A 23,353-nucleotide genomic window follows, 5' to 3' on the forward strand; every position below is an offset into this window, starting at 1 on the left:
AAGAATTTAAGAATTTAAGAATTTAAGAATTTAAGAATTTAAGAATTTAAGAATTTAAGAATTTAAGAATTTAAGAATTTAAGAATTTAAGAATTTAAGAATTTAAGAATTTAAGAATTTAAGAATTTAAGAATTTAAGAATTTAAGAATTTAAGAATTTAAGAATTTAAGAATTTAAGAATTTAAGAATTTAAGAATTTAAGAATTTAAGAATTTAAGAATTTAAGAATTTAAGAATTTAAGAATTTAAGAATTTAAGAATTTAAGAATTTAAGAATTTAAGAATTTAAGAATTTAAGAATTTAAGAATTTAAGAATTTAAGAATTTAAGAATTTAAGAATTTAAGAATTTAAGAATTTAAGAATTTAAGAATTTAAGAATTTAAGAATTTAAGAATTTGACGTTTTAAAATGGAATCCCAATACTCAATAATGCTGATTTCCTGTCTTTTTTTCGGCATATTTTTTGAGGGTGCAGTTAAAATTTCTACAGCCTTTTTATTTTTTTTAAATCGAACATAAATGGCAGAAGGCGATACACTTGTGTTTTTTAAGATTATAATGTGAAATTGTCTCAGATTTGGTTTTAATTTGTCTGTTTCTCAGTAAAGCGGTGCGCTAGTTTTCAAAAAATTACTTTTTTTGAAACAATTATATTTTTCGGCTAAAATTGGTATAGAACGGTTAGCGGTTAACAAATGTATTTGAAATCTTTTCAAATCGTTCAAATTATCGAATTTATCAGCATTTTTGTAAATGTAAAGCACTCAACAAATGACCATTTTGAAAAGTGTTTCAGTTTATTTTCGCTAAATCCTGATCTACAATGGCAAATCGCTGAATGTTGCGTTTGAAAACATGATGATTGTTTTCTCAAGAGTTTGCGTAAGTTTGATTGTAGATGAAGTGCTATGGAAAAAGTACATTGGTTTTGTTTTTGAAACAACATGCACAGATAGAAATCTTATGAGCAAATCCGTTAAATCTATGTTGACGACATCTCTCAAATCATTTACCGATGACTCTGTGCTCTTGTACTAAGCTTACTGATTTGCCCTAGAGAGCACAGTGGTATAGATAAAATGTTGTCGACATAGAATAAAAATGCATCTAAATCCAGAAAATTGTAAACGATTTTGTTAAAATTTCAGCGATTTAAGAAACAACAAATGAGCCGGAAAAACCGGAAATGGATTTTATTTGTATTTTTTGATTTGGCTCAAACTTTGTGGGGGCCTTCCCTATGACCAAAGAAGCCATTTTGCATCATTAGTTTTTCCATATAAATTTCCATACAAATTTGGCACCTGTTCATACAAAAATGGTACGTATATATTCGAAAATCTGTAACTTTTGAAGGAATTTTTTGATCAATTTGGTGTCTTCGGCAAAGTTGTAGGTATTGTTAAGGACTATTTAGAAAAAAATAGGTACACGGAAAAAAAATTTCCCGACTTTTTTATTAACTTTTTTTTTACAAAAACTCAAATTCCCAAAATACGTATTTTTTGATTTTCGAGATTTTTTGATATGTTTTAGGGGACAAAAATCCGCAACTTTTGAGCTATAGAGAAACATGGTCAAAAAATCTGCCGCCGAGTTATGATTTTTTGAAAAACTGGTGATTTTTGGAAAAAATCGAAATTTCATACATAAAATTTTTTTGACCTCATTTTTTATGCAAAATTGAATTTGCAATCGAAAAGTACTTTACAGATTTTTTGATAAAGGGCTCCGTTTTCAAGATATAGCCACCGAAAGTATATAGTATATTTTTTTTGAAAAGTTCAGAAAATTTGCTATAAAATTGTTTAAGAGACATTGAAGATTGGACCTCTGGTTGTTGAGATACAGCGGCTTAAAGAAAAAGAAACACGAAAATTGAAGTTTTCTAAGTCTCACCCAAACAGCCCACCATTTTCTAATGACGATATCTCAGCAATTAATGGTCCGATTTTCAATGTTAATACATGAAACATTCGTGAAATTTTCCGATCTTTTCGAAAAAAATATTTTGAAAAAAATTAAATCAATACTAGCATTTTTAATGGGCATAATATTCAAAGTTTATGTATGAAATTTCGATTTTTTCCAAAAATCACCAGTTTTTCAAAAAATCATAACTCGGCGGCAGATTTTTTGACCATGTTTCTCTATAGCTCAAAAGTTGCGGATTTTTGTCCCCTAAAACATATCAAAAAATCTCGAAAATCAAAAAATGCGTATTTTGGGAATTTGAGTTTTTGTAAAAAAAAAGTTAATAAAAAAGTCGGGAAATTTTTTTTCCGTGTACCTATTTTTTTCTAAATAGTCCTTAACAATACCTACAACTTTGCCGAAGACACCAAATTGATCAAAAAATTCCTTCAAAAGTTACAGATTTTCGAATATTTACGTACCATTTTTGTATGATCAGCTGCCAAATTTGAATGGAAATTTATATGGAAAAACTAATGATGCAAAATGGCTTCTTTGGTCATAGGGAAGGCCCCCACAAAGTTTGTGCCAAATCAAAAAATACAAAAAATAAAAATGATCGAAATCGGCCGGTTTTGTAGAGAATTGCTCAAATGTTTTTGAACTATTTTACGGATTCGCTTACAAGAATTCTATCCGTGTGTACAAACAATGTTCCATTTAAGTTTTAGATATTATTTTCAATTATTTCTGTGATTTTTTTTATAATTGATATAAGAATATTTTTCTTCCAAAATTTCTGGGGGGGCACAATGTATGGGGTGCCCCCCCAGCCAAATTTTAGGGGGGGGCAAAAAGTACCGTGCCCCCCCAGAGTCGGCGCCCCTGGTCAACTGACTTTAAAGTTTGATTGATTTAAACAGAAACAGTGTTTCTTACAAATTTCAGATTGCAGGGGAGGAATTGCTAAGTTTTCGTAATTATAGTTCACTGTTTTTTTAAACATTAAACATATTTCAAAACTGGAATCAAAGCAGGGGGGATTTTTGCAAATTTTGAAAATATATATTCTCAATTATTATCTCTAGAATAAATTTCAAATTTCCATGAACACTTAAGACGGTATTATTTAAAAAAAAGTTTTTAAGCATCAAAACCATTAATTATAAAAGGTCAGACAACATATTAAGTTTTTGAACTTAGTGCAGTAGTAATCTTTAGAAAATATATAAATTTGTGACAGCTGCATAAACTTATTTATCTTAATCTTAAATTGAATAAGAACAATCGTATTTTGACTCTTTTTCTTAAAAAATGTGATAAATAACCAGGGGACCATCCATAAACCACGTGGACACTTTTTTTGGAATGCAAACCCCCCCCCCCCCCCTTCGTGGACAATTGTCCATACAAAAAAAATCTTTTGTATGGAGCGTGGACAATCGCTTAGCCCCCTAAAGTGTCCACGTGGTTTATGGATGGTCCCCAGCCAGCAGACACATTTTAAAAAAAATTAATGGGGATTATACAATTTCGACTTTGTCGTTAACACTTACAAAAAATAGTATTCTAAATTGTCAATAGCACTCAACTCCAATTCAAGAATGGATAAAATATTTCGTAAACATTTCATTAAACAATCCCATGAACTGAACAAAAAAAAAAGGTTTGGAAATCCGCAAATTCCACGCCGTTTTAATTATTTTGCAACATTTTTTGTAATAATTGACTCAAATGTAATTCCTGCTGCACTCTCAATGTGATCGCTTGCAGCTAGCTTCCAAACAGCAAGCTTGACATCGAGATGTCGCTAGTTGCTAGCAATCAACAGGCTAACTCTGGCTCATTCAGTGTATGGACGCAAAACAGGGAAGCCTCTACTGTAAACTATCAATGGGTGTGTGCGTGTGTGAAGTTTTGTTTTGAATGACAGAACGCTATATCAATGGAATCAACTCATTCATACATCAGCTGTTGAATGTATAAACATAAAAAATGAAGGTAGATTTACTGAGCAGAATTGAATCAACTAAATTTAACAAAATCTTAAAATTTTAGCTGCCCCCCTACCGAAATGGATTAATTTACTACCCGTACGGAACTCAGAAGAGTTCAGCGGTGGTCTTCAACAATGACCTGGTCCTTACGACTGGCTTAACATTACTTCAAGTGCCAAATAATGAAGCCAATTTGGGAAGCCTTCCTCAGAACGAGCTAATTTGTGTGGAGAATCGTCCAGAGTTTCAAAAGCCATCATTCAAACTAATTCTGGAAAATGGCAAAGATAAACTCACAGAACAGGGGGTGCAAATTGCATTTGTTTTAAGATCGTCAAACGTAGAATCTTTCGTGAAACAGAACTTCTCTGGCTTAAAGTTTTTGGTGGACGGAGATTATCGTTTGATCTCCGAATACAGCCAACATTATGCTACGTTTTTATTCTTAAAACCTAGCTATCGAAATTTGAAACTGCCAGATGTCAAAGAATCATTTCAAAGCATTGTGAATAACACAATCAATCAAATCACAACTCTAGATGAAATTGTATGCATTAGTGCACCATTTGGAAGTGAAAACTTCATCAATAGTGTCAGCTACGGCCATGTAGCGAATACATTCGGCACTGATAACTGCTTGATGCTGTTGAATTTGGTTACAACATTTGGCTGTGATGGCGCTGGAGTTTACGATCAGGGATTGTAAGTTGGAATTTTACATAAAACATGCTTATTTAATGAACAAAATTGTTTTCAGAAACCTTCGGGGACTTCTTCTTGGATCAACGTTTGCCCACCAAAACGATAACGTTTCTTTTTCGTTAGCAATCAACGTAAACGAAATTTTGAAAGTTTTGTTCACGGATCATTGCTTGAAAAGTCTTCCAAAAAGAATACAAACTGACGTAGCAAAGTCAGTTTGCATGATCGATTCTATGGGCTGCTGGGGAACTGGATGTCTATTCCAAATGAAAAATCGTCAATTCGTCTTGACTTGCTCGCATGTTTTGAGCAGTGTAAGTTTAAAGTTTTTATTACAATTTTTAACCTTTAAAGTAAAATATTTTTCTTTCAGAACAACATAGTTTGTCACGTCAAAGACGAAGAACTAGAACTGAAACTTCTCTACAAAAATCCAATCTTCGATTCTGCCTACGATCTTGCTCTCCTGGAAGTTTCCAACAAATCCAAACCAAACAAAGCTAACTTCTGCCAACTGGCAAATTACCAACCAAAAATCGGCCAACCAGTGTACTCGGTCGGATTCCCCCTATTCAAGTCGTTCGGCTGGAGTGATAACTTTCGGCCCACAATCTACCGCGGACGCGTTACGAAACATTCCGTAGGGATCCTCTTCACGGATTGTCCTGTGCAGGCTGGCCAAAGTGGCGGTCCCTTGTTTGATGACCGAGGCGACCTGCTGGCGGTGATGGTTTCCAACTTTAAAAGTGCGCTGGACGATCGGATCTATCCGTGGCACAACATGTGCGTTCCGGTGTGGGATTTGCACCGAGTATTGGAGGAATATTGTGAAACTAATGGTACGTATTTGAAAAGCCAACTTAAAGTTTTCGAATAACTTTATGATTTTTTGTATTTCAGATTTGAAAAGGCTGACAAAACTACAAGCTAGTAACGAAATTGTAAATAAATGGAAAATACGCAGGCCTAAAATAACAAGTAGATTATAGAAATGATATTTTTAAGATAGCGGTGCTGATATTTTTTTTATTTTGGTGAATGACAGAAAATATACTATGTTGAATTTGGAAATTGTAGTTATTTTAAATTCGAAATACAGTCCAGACTCGATTTCTCAGTGTTTTGATTATGCAAAGTTCGATAACCCGATGTTTTACAAGTAGCTTTGGATAATCGAATCATAAACAAATCGCATTATTTTCTTTTTCCGAATTTGAATAAAGCGGATCCAAATTAGTATTTTTTAAAAGGTCGGTGATCTGTTAAATTCTACTTTAAATATTTGTTAATGCTCTATAGCTGCCATTTTTGCCACCTAGTTGGATAAATACGTCGAGTGCTGAAAAAACAAGCTGAATACAACATTATTTGCAATTCCGGAAAACACCCTTTGAATTAGCTTTCTTCAATAAGCGTTTGTTTCCACGCTTGAATGTTAAGATAATAATCGAAACTCGAAACAGTATCGACAAGCTTTACTTTAGGATACAAGTATAGAAAAACTTAACTTTTCAGCACTCAAATGGATGCTGAAAAGTTCTATTCATACACTGTTATTTTTGGCGATGAAAGTAGGCCGTCGGTTTCGTCATTCGATAATGCAGTATTAATATTTTTTTTCTAATTTTATAGTTTAGACTAAATTAAAAAAAAATTATATTGAAAAGATCAGTAAATTTCACAAAAGCTCCATTATTTAACATTGGAAATCGTTTCAATAGTTTCCGAGATATTGTCAGTTCAAAATTACAGGCTAATTAGGTATTACTCATAAAAATTAACACCTAAACCCCCAAACTCGAGAGAAAGGGGGAATTTCTATACCAATTCCCCCATTTTCGCGAGCTTGGGAGTTCAGGTGTAAATTTTCATCAATTCAAATTCTTTCTGAGGCTGTATATCAAAAACTAATTACCTAATTTTCATAGTTCCATAGAGAGAATTGTTGTACATTTTCAGGAAAGTTTTTCTTTCAAGACGTACACTGCCGTTCTACGCATAATTGTCCCATGTCATTTTTGGACGATTCTGACCTTTTGTCATTTTTAAGTTTAGTTTTACGTATACTTTCAGAAAAACCCATAAAATCTAGTACTTTGTTCAGAAAATCATTGAAAACAACACCAAGTCTGTTTGTCCCATCGTTGAAATTCTACGCATAAATGTCCCACCAAGTATTTTCAATCACGAAATCATGAGTTTTACGAAGCATTTCATCTTAATTACCTGTTGTATAGCAAGAGAATTACAAACAAGGGTGATTAAATGTTAACCGGGGTGATTAGGGACATATAGGGCGAACAGGGCCCCACGGGTCAATTATGCGTAGAAACACAAAAATCGATCGAAAAATTTCAATCGCGTTTTTCTCAGTTGCTCTTTTTTGAACATGGGACAATTATGCGTAGAACGGCAGTACAGTATGTAAAAAAAGTATTTACACCCCTTGGGCACTATGCACATTTTGTGATGAAACATATAAACAATTTAAAATTTTACAGAAACCTAGTACTACGTTTTGATCAGAAACTCATGCCAAACATTTTGCTACAAAAAGCTTATGAAAAGATGATTTTTATAAAAAGTTATATAACAAACACTATTACAAAAATCAAAAAAGGTGCAAACAAAGTTTGTACACCTTTCGAAAAATTTACATAAATAAAGTTATTTGTTGACAAATCACCATCAATCCAGTCTCCCAACTTCAAATAGGCATCCTTAACTGAATAAAAAAATAATCTGGATTGAATATAAAGTTTACTAACTACTTAGTATAAAAGTTTATATAACTCTGGAAATTCTATATAAAATTTATCTAAACTTAATTTTGCAAACTTTTAATCCAACTAAATGTCAATATATTACCATAGAATTGATAAATAAACATTTTGGAGTGGGTATAACACCGTTTTGGGGGTGTTTGTATCGATAAAATAGATTTTTCGTTGGAATTTCGTATCAACCCGGAATTACGTCGTCGGAAAATCCGTCGGCATCCGAACCGGTCCACAATTCACTAGTCAACCTGTGTTGCATCGGAAAGGGCATAAAATTTCCGATCTTTTGATACCCATACATCTAGGTTTTCTATAAACACATGTATTAAATACCTAAGCACCCCCAAAACGGTGTTATTTTTGATTTTTGTAATAGTATTTGTTTTATAACTTTTTATAGAAATCATCTTTTCATGAGCTTTTTGTAGCAAAATGTTTGGCATGAGTTTCTGATCAAAACGTAGTACTAGGTTTCTGTAAAATTTTAAATTGTTTACATGTTTCATCACAAAATGTGCATAGTGCCCAAGGGGTGTAAATACTTTTTTTACATACTGTATATTTAAAAAGCTAAAAAACAAAAAGAAAACGGAAATATTCGCAATTCGCAATTTTCAGTGTAAGAACGGGCCTTGACCGATCTTATGCACCAGGTTCCCGACGAACTCGCACTGCCCTTACACCTACATCTCACCCTTGCTCTGAGTCAGTACGAGCAGCACGCTAGAACACGCTTTGAGTGTTCGTGCCAGGCATGCACACCTTCTTTTCCGGTTACGCATTTTAACTCGGCCGGGGGTGGTACATTACGTAGGGTTTGATGTAAGTATAAGCGCCTAACCATTTATAGTGTGCCTATCAACTTTCATTAAAGCAAAAACTGTTATATTTTTAGTTTGAATTCAAAAACTAATTGTTATTTACTGTGTATTGTTTTCTCCTGAAATCTTTCCTAGTGCTGAATCGTGTTTATATGTAGCTATTTATTTTGTCGCGGTGTTTTGTTACAATTTTTGGTCCTAAGCATGTTATAAAAGTTTACCAAAAATACAATAGTAATATTTGTGTTAATCCTTTAACCATTCCATAAATTGAGTAAGGGCTCAAACCTCACTTGTTTGAAAAAAGGGTGAAGATTGAAAACAATAGACAGTAAAAGAGAATTTATTTTATAAAAATCAAGTATCAATAGTAAGAGAATGATGAGCGTATTTTGAAGAATAAAAATGAGAAGCTAGATGTATTACATGTAAAATTAGACAATAGTTAATAAATAGAGATGCAAAACAAGCTTAGATTATAGTAATGATAATTTATAGGACAGATAAAGAATTATTCAAATAAATAAATTCGCAATAAAATCAAAAAAGATTAGGCAAATGAACAATAGACTTGATATTACTAGTACATTAAGGAAAAGTATATTTTTAATGAAAAACACAAAGTTTTTACAGCAGTATCAATTGATAGAAAAGAGTGGAAAAGCTTTGAGAGATAAGAGAATCAAAAGTTAGTAACATTAAAATCAAATGTTGGATATTAAATAGAAGAATCAGTGAAGAATTGGGAATCAGAAGAGCAAAACAAAAATAGGAGATAGGTGGTAGCTGAGAATGAAGAGAAGAGAAACCCCGTTGTGCGATGTTTCAGGTACATCCACAGCAGTTGACTCAACATACTGCGAATCAAAACAATACCGTCTACAATCACAAATTACTTCCCTTTCCCACATTGTCGCGCCCTTTTCTTTTAGCCGTCTCGACTCTGACCCGCGGTGGTCAAAGGTTTACGATCCGTTTCCACAGGCCACCAGCTAGGTCATCATGAAAACCAAGCCAACGTGGAGGTAAGAAAATAGGACACTCGCAAGGAACCAGAGCTATACTGTTCTGATCAAGAGAGTTCGGATGATCTAACAGAACTACGGATGTAGTTAGTTACGCTCCTTCCAGGATGTTCCTTACGTGGACGTCAACCGAAGAGCACGCAACAAGGTCAGTGCCATTGCATGCTCTTAGGTATCAATCCTTGGCCTGCAACAAAAAGAAAAACGGAAATATATACCTAAAACTCCATTTACAAACAATTACATTTTATAAAAAAAAATGTTGCGTAGTTTTACCTTTCGGTTACAAATTTAATTTTGATTTATTTTTTTTTATAATTTTTTTTATGTTTTCGATATTTTCCCATTAACAAATTAAATTTGAAAATCGGAAAATTAATTCACGTGTACCTATTTTTCCCAAAAGTCCTCATCATAACCTACAACATTTACCTACCCGTTTTTGTATGACCAGCCTCCCCAATTGTATGGAGAATCACGAATAAATTTGCGAAATCAAAAACAACTTAAGTTATGTTAACTACTTACTACTTAACTAGAGGGGCAAACCCCCTATCCCCTCGGACGAACCCTAGACGACGCTGAAAAATACAACCCATGACGACAACAAGGAAGATAACACGTGCCTGAGAACTAATCCGTCAAGTGAAATCCTAGTTTTGAAATTTTTAGTTTTTAATGTAGTTTTTCATTTAGGTTATCAAATTTTATGTAAAGAACCAATGTTACATCGAAATCAGTAATTTTAAAAGGTGGAAACCTTACACTGCTAGAAATAATAAACAAACAAACTAATAACTTAACTAATCTGTTCTTATTTAAATATTTCATATTCTCTATAGCTTTAATTTCTGCCACCATCCTGGAATAAGTTGAGTTTATGCAACAAGTTGCAAAAAGAAGATTTTTGATCCGAGTTGGATTAACAAAATCAAAGTTTGCAAAGAGTTGAATCAAACATTTGTTTTGCGATTCCGGCAAACACCCTATGAATTGTTTTTTTTGTGAAGCTGGTGTTTCCTCGCTTAAATATTAGGACACAAATACAACTCTATCTAATTATTTTGTTATAACACTTATTTTGTTCTGCCTAGACATTAAATTTTATGCAGTACGTTTTCCGATAAGAACTCATTTTGATATAGGAAATGATAACACATTTAGCGTATAAAAACAAATCTTTTTTCCAATTTGTTTTAGACATTTAGAATTTTTTTAAAGGTACTATTATTATTAAGCTATTGTATTTTATATGTTTATAGAACCTTTTAAAAAAATCTAGGTATCTTCTTAACTCTCTTTTTCAAATTTAGTTCAGAGGTTAGTAGTCAGCAACATTTGTTCTACAGAAAAAAAAAATATTTTTTTGCTTAGGAAAATTTTTCATTCTTTCATTTATCTTGTTCAGCTTAGTTTAGCAATTATTTAGTGTTTTTCACATTTTATCCTGAAAACTGTATAATAAGTGGCAAAATACTTCAATTAGAAGTAGTCTAGAACATAACAAAAATTATTTTATACAGAGCGAATTCGCAAACTAGAACAAGTCAAATCACCACACCACTTATTTAAAAAAAAAATCAATTCTGCTTTCCAATGCTTTTGAAGATTACAAAATGACTGTTATTGAATTTTCGGTGAAATTTTTGATCAAATCCCGTCGTTAAATGAAGTTGGGTTATAGAGTCTTGAAAAACTTTTCTAAAGTAGTTCAAAAATACTTTTCGAAGTTTAGGGTTCAGAAATTTTTGTTTTAAATGCAATTCATAGATTTGTTGCACTTTTTGGTGAAAATCTTTTGCTCAAATGTTACGAATATTTCAACAAATCTTCTTCGTGATTACTTTATGTACCGTCATCTAGGGCGAAACGGGACACATGGGGCGAATTGGGACAGCTGTTTTAGCCTTTTTACTGTACAATATTTGGATATTTTTGATTACTCTCGGATAGAATAGACACAGAACATCTAAAATAGTGCACCGTTTTCCAAATTTCAAGCATTTAAGTGCTCTAAACACTGCTGATCCTATTCACACTGTAGTCCTGATTCGCCCCAGATGACGGTATCGAATTCTCCTCACATTAAACGTATGAAATAGTATTTTTCGCCACAACGAAATTGCAATTGTTGACGACATCGTATCTCGCCTTTCGAGAGTTATCTCCAGTCAATAAATGATAAGATACAGGAAAACAAAACCAACCACCAAACCACAAAAAACACCATCGTGCAACCCCTCGCAGTCCATACGCAAAGCAGAATCGTACCAAAACAACCGCTTCCCTGTATTGACTACGACTACGACACACTATCTCACCATGTAAAAAAAAGTGTATACAGACAGACAGACAGACAGAGTTTAAATGCGATTCTTATTTTTCATCTCGTCAGAACAGAGAAAGAAAAAAGAGAAGAAAAAAAGTGCAGAAAATATCGCAAGTGCCATAACCATTCACACTCGATTATTAATTATGCTCAGTTCGCGACATTCGAAGGTGGTGCCAAGTTCGTAGAAGTGTCGAGTCCTCCCTTTTTAGTTTTGTGAACGATGTTGTCCTGACCCCGAAAGTCCAAGAGTACTAGATAATCCAGCGAGCAAAACATTGCAGTAAAACTCTGCGGATATGCTTGATTGACACCCCACCAGAGTCAGAGCTGCACAGAGTAATGGACTTTGTTTGAAGCGAGTGTTTGTAGTGTTGAGCTAATTAGGGTTCTTTGATATTTTGGTATTACGTGAAAGTAGTGTGTTTTACATTGTGTGTAGAGGGGTTCAGGTCAGGTGAAGTTCCCGCGGTTTCTCATAGTAGGCGAAGGATTAGTCATTCTTCTTGAGTAGAGTAGAGTATTGTAGAGCAAGTGCTGTCCTTTTATGGGTTGTCGCATTTCGTCCTCGAACAATGATAATTTCGCTCCATCGACCAACAAGATCGACCTTAACGCAGCGGACGAGATGGATCCGACCGATCAGCAGCCAACTCTGCAGACCTCGGTGGACTACAAAGCGCGCCTAGAGCGAAAGCAGTGTCTGGTAAACACACTCACAACACATTACTTTATCGATTTTTACCCAGTGACACAGTTTACCTCTGTTGTGCGCTACCCCGCAGGCCAAGGAAACCCCCGAACCGGTGTACGATTTGGCGGAATGCAACCTGAAGGATGTCCCACCGGGAGTGTTCATCATGTGCAAGGTACTGCGCAAGGAGCTACTTTCGTTGGCGAACAATAGGCTAACTTCACTCACCGGAGGAGGAGCGCTTGCTGACCTGCAGCTGCTGGTGACGCTCAACTTGACCAGCAATCGGTTCCGCAAGCTACCGGAGGAGATTGGGACGCTGCAAAATCTCAGGGTATGTGGTTAGGTCTAGCCAATGATGACTTAAACTTAATTCTCTATACTTCCCGCAGGAACTTCTACTAGCCAACAACAATTTAGAGCGACTCCCAGTTCAGATCAATCGTCTACAAAAGCTCCAGCTGCTGGACCTGTCCTCGAACAATCTGACCACAATCGACCAGCTATCGTTCATGGCCAATCTGCGAATACTGAACTTCTGTGGGAACCCGCGGCTCACCAAACTCCCCAATCAGCTCGCAACATGTGATAATCTTGTAGACTTAGTACTCGACCCCAACACCATCGTCGAACCCCCTCCGGAAGTCATCGAAGCCGGAACCTACGCCATCGTCAAGTATCTATCAACCGGAGAGCTGCTCATCACGCGACCACCACCGCAAGACCAGCACGACTCCCGCGCCAAAACCAGCACAATCAACTTTATCAACAGCGAACGAGACGACCAGCTGGCCGCCGAGTTAGCCCGCGAAAAACACCAAAAAGAAAAGCAACTCCTCGCCCAGGAACGTCTAGCGTACAAGAAAGACTACCTTGCCGAGAGCAAACTCCACGAGCAACACCAGCGCAAAAAGCAACAACTGCTCGAGCAGCTTCTCCACCAACAGAACCACGAATCCGTCGGATTCACCCGACTCCAAGAGGAGAAACAATCCGAGCGCCAGCGCCTCATCAACGACATCCTAAAAGACGAACTACATTCCAGCCAACTCGTCGACAACCTCCTATCCCTCAAAAACGGCCCCGACCCAACCTTCCTCGAGCGCGAACGCCAAGACCAGCAGCACCTGCTCGAGCAGCTACGCGTCCAGCAGAACGACCTGCGCAAACAGGAAATCCTCACCGCCATGACCGACCTGCTCGAGAACGAAATCAACGTCATTCAGAAATTCCACAACCAGCGCGACCAATCGTCGCGCACCATCCTCGAGCAGGAGTACGAAACGAACAACCTGCTGAACAACGTCTTTCTCAACTACGATCGCAACCGGCAGGAAATCATCGATCAGGTCAACTGCGACGAAGACATCCAAAAGTCGGCGGTGGCGGCGCTTATCGCGCGCAACGACTCCCGAACCTGGGGCCTGGTGGAGCAGGTGAGAATCGTCGAGAGTCAGCTGGCGGCGCTGACGACGTACGAGATCGATCGGAAGAAGATCAACCAGGACGATCAGATTGTGAGGCGCTGATACAAGCTTGACACTAGAGTTTTTGAAGTAACGATGTTTTTTTGCTTTCAGAACCACCTGTCGGAACAGAGAATCAACCTAACCTACGTACTGATGGATTTGCTCAAACAACAGGACCAACGGAAGCAACAGGTGAGTGTCGAACTTCGGTTTTGCAAGCAAAAATTGTGGGTTATGGTTTATGCGACTTTGCCACTCGTTCTGAGTTGTACGTACTCCAGCATAGATCGCTTGTGGCACCTTCCGTTCGCAAACTCCAAAGGATCGTTCGTCCTCTTGTCACTGTGGCCATAGAAGGCAACCGGAACAGCAATGTTTTGTACATCGCCAGCTTCGTAACGCATTGTACTCGGTCAGATGTCAAGGTTTTCTGTAATCCCAAGTAGGCGCGGTCGACAGTTAAGCTGATCTGTCATTCGTCGATTCCGGTAAATCAGATATTGGTATCGCCAAAGTCTCTAGATATTACAGTCATCCCTTATATTCGGAACAGTTAACAGATGTTCAAAAAATCATAGAAAATCGATAATTGAATTTTATGGTTCGCTTTTACCTTCATTTGAAAGCTTTTCTTACGATCTTTCGAATGCTGTATCGAACAACGGCAAATTTTAACTTTTATATCAAGTTATTGAAGAAAAACTTTGACCCTTGAAATCCACAAATTCGGAACACTTTTTTCTTACGGATGTAAACAAACTTTGGTTCTCTCCATGAGTACATAATTTTTATAAAATTCTTCAAGCACTGAAACCAACGAAACTCAAGCATAGTTATGTTTTTTGAATGGCCTGATAACTCTTTTGTGAAAATACCAGTTAAATTCAGCTGTTCCACAATTGTGGGAGGCACAAAAAACATCCCACAATAATGGAACAGGCAATGTTGAGGCAGTGTTTTGCTGCTCAGAATAAAATAGTCTTGAGATGCAGTTTTTTGTTTTAAAAGTACTACTTTTACTAGTGAAATAGCAAGAAAATGTCCAAATAAAGGTCATAAAAATAGTACGGTCGACAGAAAAGATGCATCCCGAACAGACGGTAATAACTAAATTCATGCCATTTCAATAACAAATACTGTTAAAATAACAGAAAGTGTTATAGAATATTCTTCAAAAATCAAATTTTGCATAAGATTTCAATAACAGTTTATGTTATCATAACAAAATTTGTTATCGGTCTGATATTGATTAAAAGCCAGCACAACTTTGGAATAACATTTTTTTGTTATGGAAGAATACCTCCAATCCTGTTATTGGGATGATGGGATTAGTTGTTAAAATAACAAAAAATAATAACAAAGATTTGTTCCAAAAATAACGTAAAATGTTATTAGTCTGTTATTACAATAACAATCAAATAACAAAAAAATCATAACGGCGAATAACAAATCTTGTTATAAATAACATAGAATGTTATTGGCCTAGTATTTTCAAATATCAAAAAATGTTATTCCCAAGTTATCGCCGTCTGCTCGGGATACTAATTATCACAAAAGTGTTCCGAATTTGTGAGTGTTTCGAATATGTGGGATGACTGTAAATTGAGCTAAAAACCGTGCACTCACAAAAAGAAAAGAGAAATCCTGTAGTTAAATTATTTGTTGTAAGCTAATTTTGCGTTTGAGTACGACTACCAAACAAAATTGTGATCGGCTGAATTTCTAGCATTGAAAATTCAAAGCTTCCAAAATATGAAAACTCTAAAATTTTATTTTTTCGAAATTAAAGACAGGAAATTTTATACTATTAATTTAAAAAATCAAAAATTTCAAAATTTGCATTTTTAAAATTCTAAAATTTTTAAATTTATCAATTTTAGAATTCCAAAATTTTGAAATTTTAATATTTCAAAATTCAAAAAAATTCTAAAAAATTAAATTCTAAAATAATGAAATGCCAAAGTTTTATAATTCAATCATTTTAAAATTCTAAATGGAACTGCATTCGAATATGCGAATTTGATTTTATTAATTCGAACGACTCGAAGCTATCATAAGCTTAAAACCACGTGCTCGAAAATCATCGAACAATGAGGAAATTGACATTTGACAGTTTGACAACCGCTTTTGACGTTTGATTGCTTTTTGATTCGAATATGTTCAAATTATCGGACATTCGAAATAGTGAAATTCGAATTGACAAATCCGCTTTGTTTTCAAAAATTGTTTGAATCTAAAATTCTAAAAATATCAAACTTCTAAAATACCAAGATTTTATAATTCTACATTTTTTTTAATTGAAGAATTCTTGAATTTTAAAATTTTAGTAAGCTCAAACCCCGATGGTTTGACACTTACCTTGCGGTCTCGTTTTGGTTTGAAACCCCTTTTACACGGAGTTCACACACACTACCAAACGTTTGTTTTTATAGTGTGCGTGAGCGCCGTGTAAAATGCCAACAGGGTACAAACTAAAAAAGTGTCAAACGAAAAAGTGACCAACCACCAGGGGTTGAGTGTATTACAAATTTCTTTAAATTCTCTAAATTCTTTAAATTCATTAAATTCTTTAAATCCTTTAATTTCTTTAAATTATTTAATTTCCTTAAATTCTTAAAATTCTTTAAATTCTTTAAATTCTTTAAATTCTTTAAATTTTTTAAATTCTTTAAATTCTTTAAATTCTTTAATTTTTTTAAAGTCTTTAAATTCTTTAAATTCTTTAAATTCTTTAAATTCTTTAAATTCTTTAAATTCTTTAAATTATTTAAATTCTTTAAATTAAATTCTTTAAATTTTTTAAATTCTTTAAATTCTTTAAATTCTTTAAATTTTTAGAATTCCTTAAAAAAAATCTTGAAATTCTTTTAAAAAAAATACATTCTTAAAACTCTTACAATATTTCCATTTCTTAAAATTCCTAAATTAAAAAAATCGATTTTTTTATTTTTTGATTATAAAATTTATGCATTATAAAACACTGGAAAAAAATAATTTAAAATATAATGAAATTTTGAAAATGACATATGAATGCTCCAACTTCCAGAGGACTGTGTCTCGACTCTCAACCGAATCCCTCCTCTTCTTCCCTTTCAGCTTCTCGACACGCTCAAAATAATCGAACGCCAGAAAGAGGGCGAACAGACGGACTTTTGGCTGCTCCAGTACCAGAAGCTCCTAGACCACCAACCCGTCGAAATCACCCAGGACAGCGCCTCGATCGACCCGATCCTGGGCTACCAGTTCCTGGAGAACGGCGTCGTACACTGTCTGCCCTTCCTGTCCAAGATCTGGCAGAACCGCGACAAGGAACTGTCCAGCGTCACGGACGGCGATCTGCTCGAGGCAGGCGTTCAAAATCCAACCGACCGGCGGGCCATTTTGGCCTCGATTGGCAGCTATTACGACTATCTTAACCGACGTATCGAGTTCCCCGAGGGCGACACAAGTCCGGAGACGCCGACGGCACCGACGGAGGACCAGCCGGAACAACCGGCACCAAGTTGCCCACCGGAGGACGGGGCTGCGGTCAGCGGAGGAGCGGCGATTCAGTTTGCCGAGTGCGTCATTTGTATGGAAGAAACGGTGAGGAACATTTTTGTTGAGGAGGTGGTAATGTGGGGGGAGACTAATGTTTTGTGGTTGTTTCGCAGGTTCAAGTTATCTTCTTGCCTTGCGGTCACATGTGCTGCTGCTCCGGATGCCACACGGAAATCCGCGACTGCCCCATGTGCCGTGCGTACATCGAGCGCAAGATTAAGGTCATTCAACCGTAATGGGTGAAGCGTGTAGTCACATGTAGGTACCACATTACTTTGCTATGAGGTAAAAAAAAACAATTTCTTTACTTTCAGATTTACTTTAGTCAAATTAAAGGACGCAAAGCAATCGTTTGTTATCGAAAAAGAAACAACAACAAAAAATCAGTAAGGCATTGCATGTTATAACTCAACAATATATCGCCTTCGAAACACACTTTGTGGTGTAATAAAAAACACCCAAAAATACCAAAAACATAAAATCTACTAAAGTTTATATACGCATATTAAGCTGCACGGCGAAAAGTTCGGAACTTTACACGAAGCAACAACAAAAAAAACCAAAAACTATACTTTTGAAGCTATCTGATTCATTCCCACAGCACAGCGTGAGTAAATCTTTTCCATATCCTTATCCTAACGACAAAGCGAAAAAAAAAGAGAACATCGATCTAGTCACACTACCTTTCGTCGCACGCACTAAAGTTATACGAGTTTTTAAAAAAGTCCCTTTCGGTGTCGGTTCATTATATATATCAAAGTACGGCAAATCTCAGAAATTCTGAATAAAAGAAAAAAAACTCGTATACAGAGAATTCTTACACATATGACATTTCGACCAGTATTGGAGAACTGTCAAAACAAAGACAACCTCCGGCTATGGATGGAATGTTGCGGAATTTGAATCTTGCGAGGGGAATCCTGAGATTTGTCGTACAACCTAAGCATTATGGGGACTGGTACGGAATCAGCTGGTATAAAAAATAAGGGTGGACCAAATAAACCAAAAACATTTTTCATGTTCCTTCCAGACACCTTAAGAAACCCCCAAAATTTAAGAAAATTGGTTTGGAACCGACTTTTGACAACGTGTTTTTTTAACAGTGTATAAACTGGTATAAAAAAAGATTTTGACATTTAATTTTATACCAGTTTTAAACACGTAAGTTTATCAAAAACACTATTTTTCGAGTTTATTTTGTTAATTTTTTTGCTGGCAATAATTTTGTATTTCATCTTTTAAATAATTTAAGAATTGTTTTGATTTATTTATCGATATGTTTGCTTATCATTTTGTTTGCAATGTACCAAAGATGTAAGTTATTTCTTTCAGATTTCATTTTTCAAAAATAAAGCGAACTGGAATTATCAGGATATTTTTGTTTCATTGTTTTTTTTTTTTCAAGATTACATATTTAATTTCCATAATTTGTTTGTCGTAGTCTAATACCTCCTTCAGTTTTGCCAAAAGCGAACTAACTCAGAATGTTTTAGCCATACGTCATATTTGTGTGATTTTTTTTTCTCAGAATTGAACAAAAACTGAGTAAAATCCACTCATTTCTGAAGTATTGCCTCAAAACACATATCTCAGTAACTTTTGGTTCGGTTTGGACGGAAACTGATGAAGCGGATTAGACTACCATAAACAAACAAACTCGCATTTTTTCGTGCTTTACAGTTAACCAAACCAAACAAAGCAAAATATATGCAGGCTGACGTTTCTGCAAAAAAAAAACAAGCAAACTGTAAAAAGGGCGAATTTGTTTGTTTGTTTGTCACAGACTAATACCTCCTTGAGTAATTTTTTATGAGTGTGTAGTTGACAGACAAACGTCATACAGACCAAACTGTTAACGTTGCACACTCACATTTTGGAGTGCTCATTTGTATGATTTTTATCATTTATTTTTTAAAATTTTGAATCCAATTTCAATCAAAATTTAGATTATATCAAATGATTCCGCACTGGATCCATCCCACGTTACTAGAATTAATCACGAATCCACATGTTTTTAACCTCAATCACACTACTCGCTCTAAACGAAAAAAAATGTTTTAATATGTTGTCCCAGAAGAATGTTGCATTTCAGATTGTTTAACTAATAAACGATAGTGTGTTAACTCACACCAATTATAATAAAGGCCCAAACAACTAGCTTTAAGCACTACAACACCGTGGCAATATAAACCAATATATCCCAGTCACGGCGTTCTAGCAGGATTCTAGCAGAGTTCTCACAATGCTGCATATTCTTACAGCATTCTAGCAGAAATGTTCCACCATTCTTGCAGGATTCTGGCAGAATCAGCTCTGCTAGAATATTTCGTGACTGGGATGATTCGTATTTTAAAATAAAAAAAAAAACAAATCTATCGACTCTATACACGGAAAAAAGTCTATTCACGAAATCGTGAATTGTGTTTATGATTTTAAGAACCACGAAGGATTATATTCACGTTTATAATGCACCATACTCATGAATATGTTTCTTCGTGGTTCTCAAATTCATGAAAACAATTCACGATTTAATGAATTTACTTTTTTCTGTGTACAGATCACTCGGCAAACGCATTGCAAAATAAAAAAAAAGCTCAGTAAAGACAAACACTTTCAAAAACAAAGCATAAAAACGGAATTTAAATATTATATACTGTTATACAAACCCACACACACATACACATACACTAGCATATATTACTTATATAGTGCCTTTTAAAGGGGTAAAAAGGAAGTGCAGTACATCATTAACAAATAATATATCGAGCGTGTGCGTTAAAACACGTGTGCTAGAACAATACGCGATTAAGGGCACCTTTACTACACACACAGACACGCAGTTCAGTCTTCACAAACTTCATCAAACCGCTTGAGTATACAATTTTAAAAACCGTTTCCCTAACTAATCGCATCAATGAAAGCAAATATATCACGCTATGTTATTCGAAAAATCTTTTAACTCCCAACCACAATCAAGAACTAAATTTGTTACCGCAACGGCGAAAGTTTGCGTTGAAATTTATTGTTTAGAATGTAATCTATCAAAGTGTTTTTATTGATGAAATAAATCATATTTTTACCTTACCAACAAAAGGGAGTGTTTTCATTAAATATAACTAGTTTATTTTTTTAGCGAATTTTGATTACTTTCTCAACAAACAATCCGAAGCTAGTTGGTCGCATAACTTGCTTAGAGCGTATCCCGATTGACGATTCTTCCTAAAACAATAATAATCACTAAATTCAAAAATACAGAAAAATATAAGGATTCGAAAAAATCCAAAGGTTCAAATATTAGAAACAATAAAAATTTAGCAATTGAAAAAAATATCCAAAATATTTAATATTTCATTTTTTTTGCCGGAATTACCATAAATTTAATAAAAAAATAAAATGTTGCATGCTTTTTTTATTTCAAAATTCTAAAAAAATACATTTCAGAAATTTCTAAGATTTTTAATTTTTGTAATGCTTTTTTTGAACTGTTTTTTTAAATGCGGTTTTTAGCACACAAAAATCCACAAAGCTTTCGGCAAAATTGATTAATAGTAATATAGTTATGAATAGTAAAGGAGGTATTGGACTATGACAAACAAAAACAAAATCTCACACTTTTTTTGTGTTAGACAGTTTGCCAAACTCGCAAACACTCTGACTTTTGTGCAAACAAATGCAGGCAACCTTTCAAAAAGTGCGAGCTTGTTTGTTTGCCGTAGACTTATATCTCCTTGACCAGTGTTGTAAATGAGTGATAGAAAATACTATAATTTGATAATTCTACAGTCACCAAAATATCAGAGGGTATAGCGACTGTCACTGAGCTGTCAATGAATTCTCTAAGATTTTGGTCATTCGATTTTTTTTTGTATTTTTTAATCCGACTGAAACTTTTTTGGTGCCTCCGGTATGCCCAAAGAAGCCATTTTGCATCATTAGTTTGTCCATATAATTTTCCATACAAATTTGGCTGCTGCCCATACAAAAATGATGTATGAAAATTCAAAAATCTGTATCTTTTGAAGGAATTTTTAATCGATTTGGTATCTTCGGTAAAGTTGTAGGTATTGATGAGGACTACACTGAAAAAAATTATACACGGTAAAAAAATCCTTTTTTATTTACCTTTTTATCTTTAAAACTTAATTGGCAAAAAACACTATTTTCATTTTTATTTATTTTTTGATATGTTTTAGGGGACATCAAATGCCAACTTGTCAGAAATTTCCAGAACGGGGCAAATAATCTTTGACCGAGTTATGAATTTTTGAATCAATACTGATTTTTTCAAAAAATCGAAATATTGGTCGGAAAAATTGTTCAACTCTATTTTCTGATGTAGAATTTTTTTTTTTTTTTTTTTTTTTGGGAGGGTGGTCCAGCCGCACATCGTTGATGTTGAAACCTCTAAACTGGGCCCTCGTCCTGTCACGTCCGTCAGTAGTCTTGTCGTACATTACAACTAGAATCAGATCTGCCAATGAATTAGTACACTTCGACCAAATAAACACTGACGCTGTATGGATCTGACTCTAGAATAAATGCACAGTTGTGTGTTATTCATAAGTCCAAAATGTTCAATTATTCATTTAAGTCCCAATATTCATTTGCTAACTACTTTGGATTGAAAATCTAAATTTTAATCTAAAATCCTCTAAACTTAATGTTCAAAACTAAACGTTCCTTTAACTGTTGTAGTACTACTTCTATCAAAAAACAATAAACAATTGTGAACTGATATACAAATAGGATAGAAATCGCGATTTGAAAACGAAATGACCATTTACGTCAAAAGATCCGTAGTTCCTCGATTCGCAACAATGGTCAATACAACCATAATCCGAAAACCGTTAGTTCAACAGATCAACGAATTTTGTCCGATATCATTACATTATTGATTGATCGAGACTCTATGGACAATTTGACATAAAAGAATGCCTAGTATTCTATATCAATCAAAGTTTATTGACAGCATTACTCTAACTTAACAATTGCAACTAAATTTATCATCAAATAGATTTGGAAGGCATACAGATTTATTTTAAATGCTAATGCTAAGAAACAAATCAACTGTACTATCCTAAAGTCCCACCTAAATCCCACATTGTGATAGTGAAAAAGTCACAGAAGCAGCGGTGTCTTGTGCAATTGTGATATTTTCACTATCGGAGAACTACCTAGTTCACGAAGACAGCTTATCGGTCAACGCTTAAGCCCTGGGGCTACGCCAAAGCGAGTTCTCGTAGCATGAAGTGGTGTCCATAGTGCTTAAAAAAAAGAATGTATACCCAAATTTTAACTAATGCACTAGGATCAAATCATGCCCCTTGACTTTACAAGGCCCAGGGAACTCTATTTTCTGATGTAGAATTTGCTATCAAAAAGTACTTAAGTGAAATTTTGATAAAATGCAACGTTTTCAAGTTATAGCCATTTTTAGGTAACTTTTATTTTAAAATAGACGCAGTTATTCATTTTATTAAAATTAGTGTCCATGTTTGCCCAGATCTAAAAAAAATATTTTTGAAAATCTTGGAAAATTCTATGTATCTTGACATTGACATGCAACGGTTTAAAAACAGGAAAATTGCTGTTTTCTAAGTCTCACCCAAACCCAATTTCTGAAAAGTTGGCATTTGATGTCCCCTAAAACATATCAGAAAATAAAAAAAAAATGTGTTATTTTGCAAATCAAGTTTTAATGACAAAAAGTGAAATTAAAAAACCATTTTTTTCCAGTATATCATTTTTTTCCAGTGTAGTCCTTATTTATACCTACAACTTTGCCGAAGACAACAAATCGATCGAAAAATTCCTTCAAAAGATACAGATTTTTTGATTTCCATTTATCATTTTTGTATGGACAGCTGCCAAATTTGTATGGAAAATTATATGAACAAACTAATGATGCAAAATGGCATCTTTGGGCAAACCGAAGGCATCAAAAAAGTTTCAACCGGATTAAAAACACAAAAATTTAAATTAAATAAATAAGACCGATTTCGTAGAGAATTGCTCCACTACAGCTTGAGAATTTTCTTCTTTCATCTCGTGCTTGCCAGCAAAAAGCCTTCTCTTTCTT

General features: G+C 34.6%; 2 protein-coding genes across 2 annotated transcripts; both read left to right on the forward strand.

Annotated features, from left to right (window-relative positions):
* Positions 1-3,847: 3,847 nt before the first annotated feature.
* On the forward strand, positions 3,848-5,638 carry LOC6035471 (peroxisomal leader peptide-processing protease). Its single transcript, XM_038263336.1, has 5 exons — positions 3,848-3,918; positions 3,976-4,616; positions 4,672-4,930; positions 4,990-5,455; positions 5,517-5,638. The coding sequence occupies exons 1-5, from the start codon at positions 3,913-3,915 to the stop codon at positions 5,603-5,605; spliced, it is 1,461 nt and encodes a 486-aa protein (XP_038119264.1). The 5' UTR covers positions 3,848-3,912; the 3' UTR covers positions 5,606-5,638.
* A 5,959-nt stretch (positions 5,639-11,597) lies between these two features.
* Positions 11,598-18,404, forward strand: LOC6035472 (E3 ubiquitin-protein ligase LRSAM1). Its single transcript, XM_038264136.1, has 7 exons — positions 11,598-12,277; positions 12,357-12,599; positions 12,658-13,782; positions 13,846-13,926; positions 16,831-17,319; positions 17,388-17,532; positions 17,589-18,404. Exons 1-6 carry the CDS (start codon positions 12,119-12,121, stop codon positions 17,508-17,510), a joined length of 2,220 nt encoding a protein of 739 aa, XP_038120064.1. The 5' UTR covers positions 11,598-12,118; the 3' UTR covers positions 17,511-17,532; positions 17,589-18,404.
* Positions 18,405-23,353: the final 4,949 nt, after the last annotated feature.

Source organism: Culex quinquefasciatus, chromosome 3 (assembly GCF_015732765.1).
Source record: "Culex quinquefasciatus strain JHB chromosome 3, VPISU_Cqui_1.0_pri_paternal, whole genome shotgun sequence".
Lineage (NCBI taxonomy): Eukaryota > Metazoa > Arthropoda > Insecta > Diptera > Culicidae > Culex > Culex quinquefasciatus.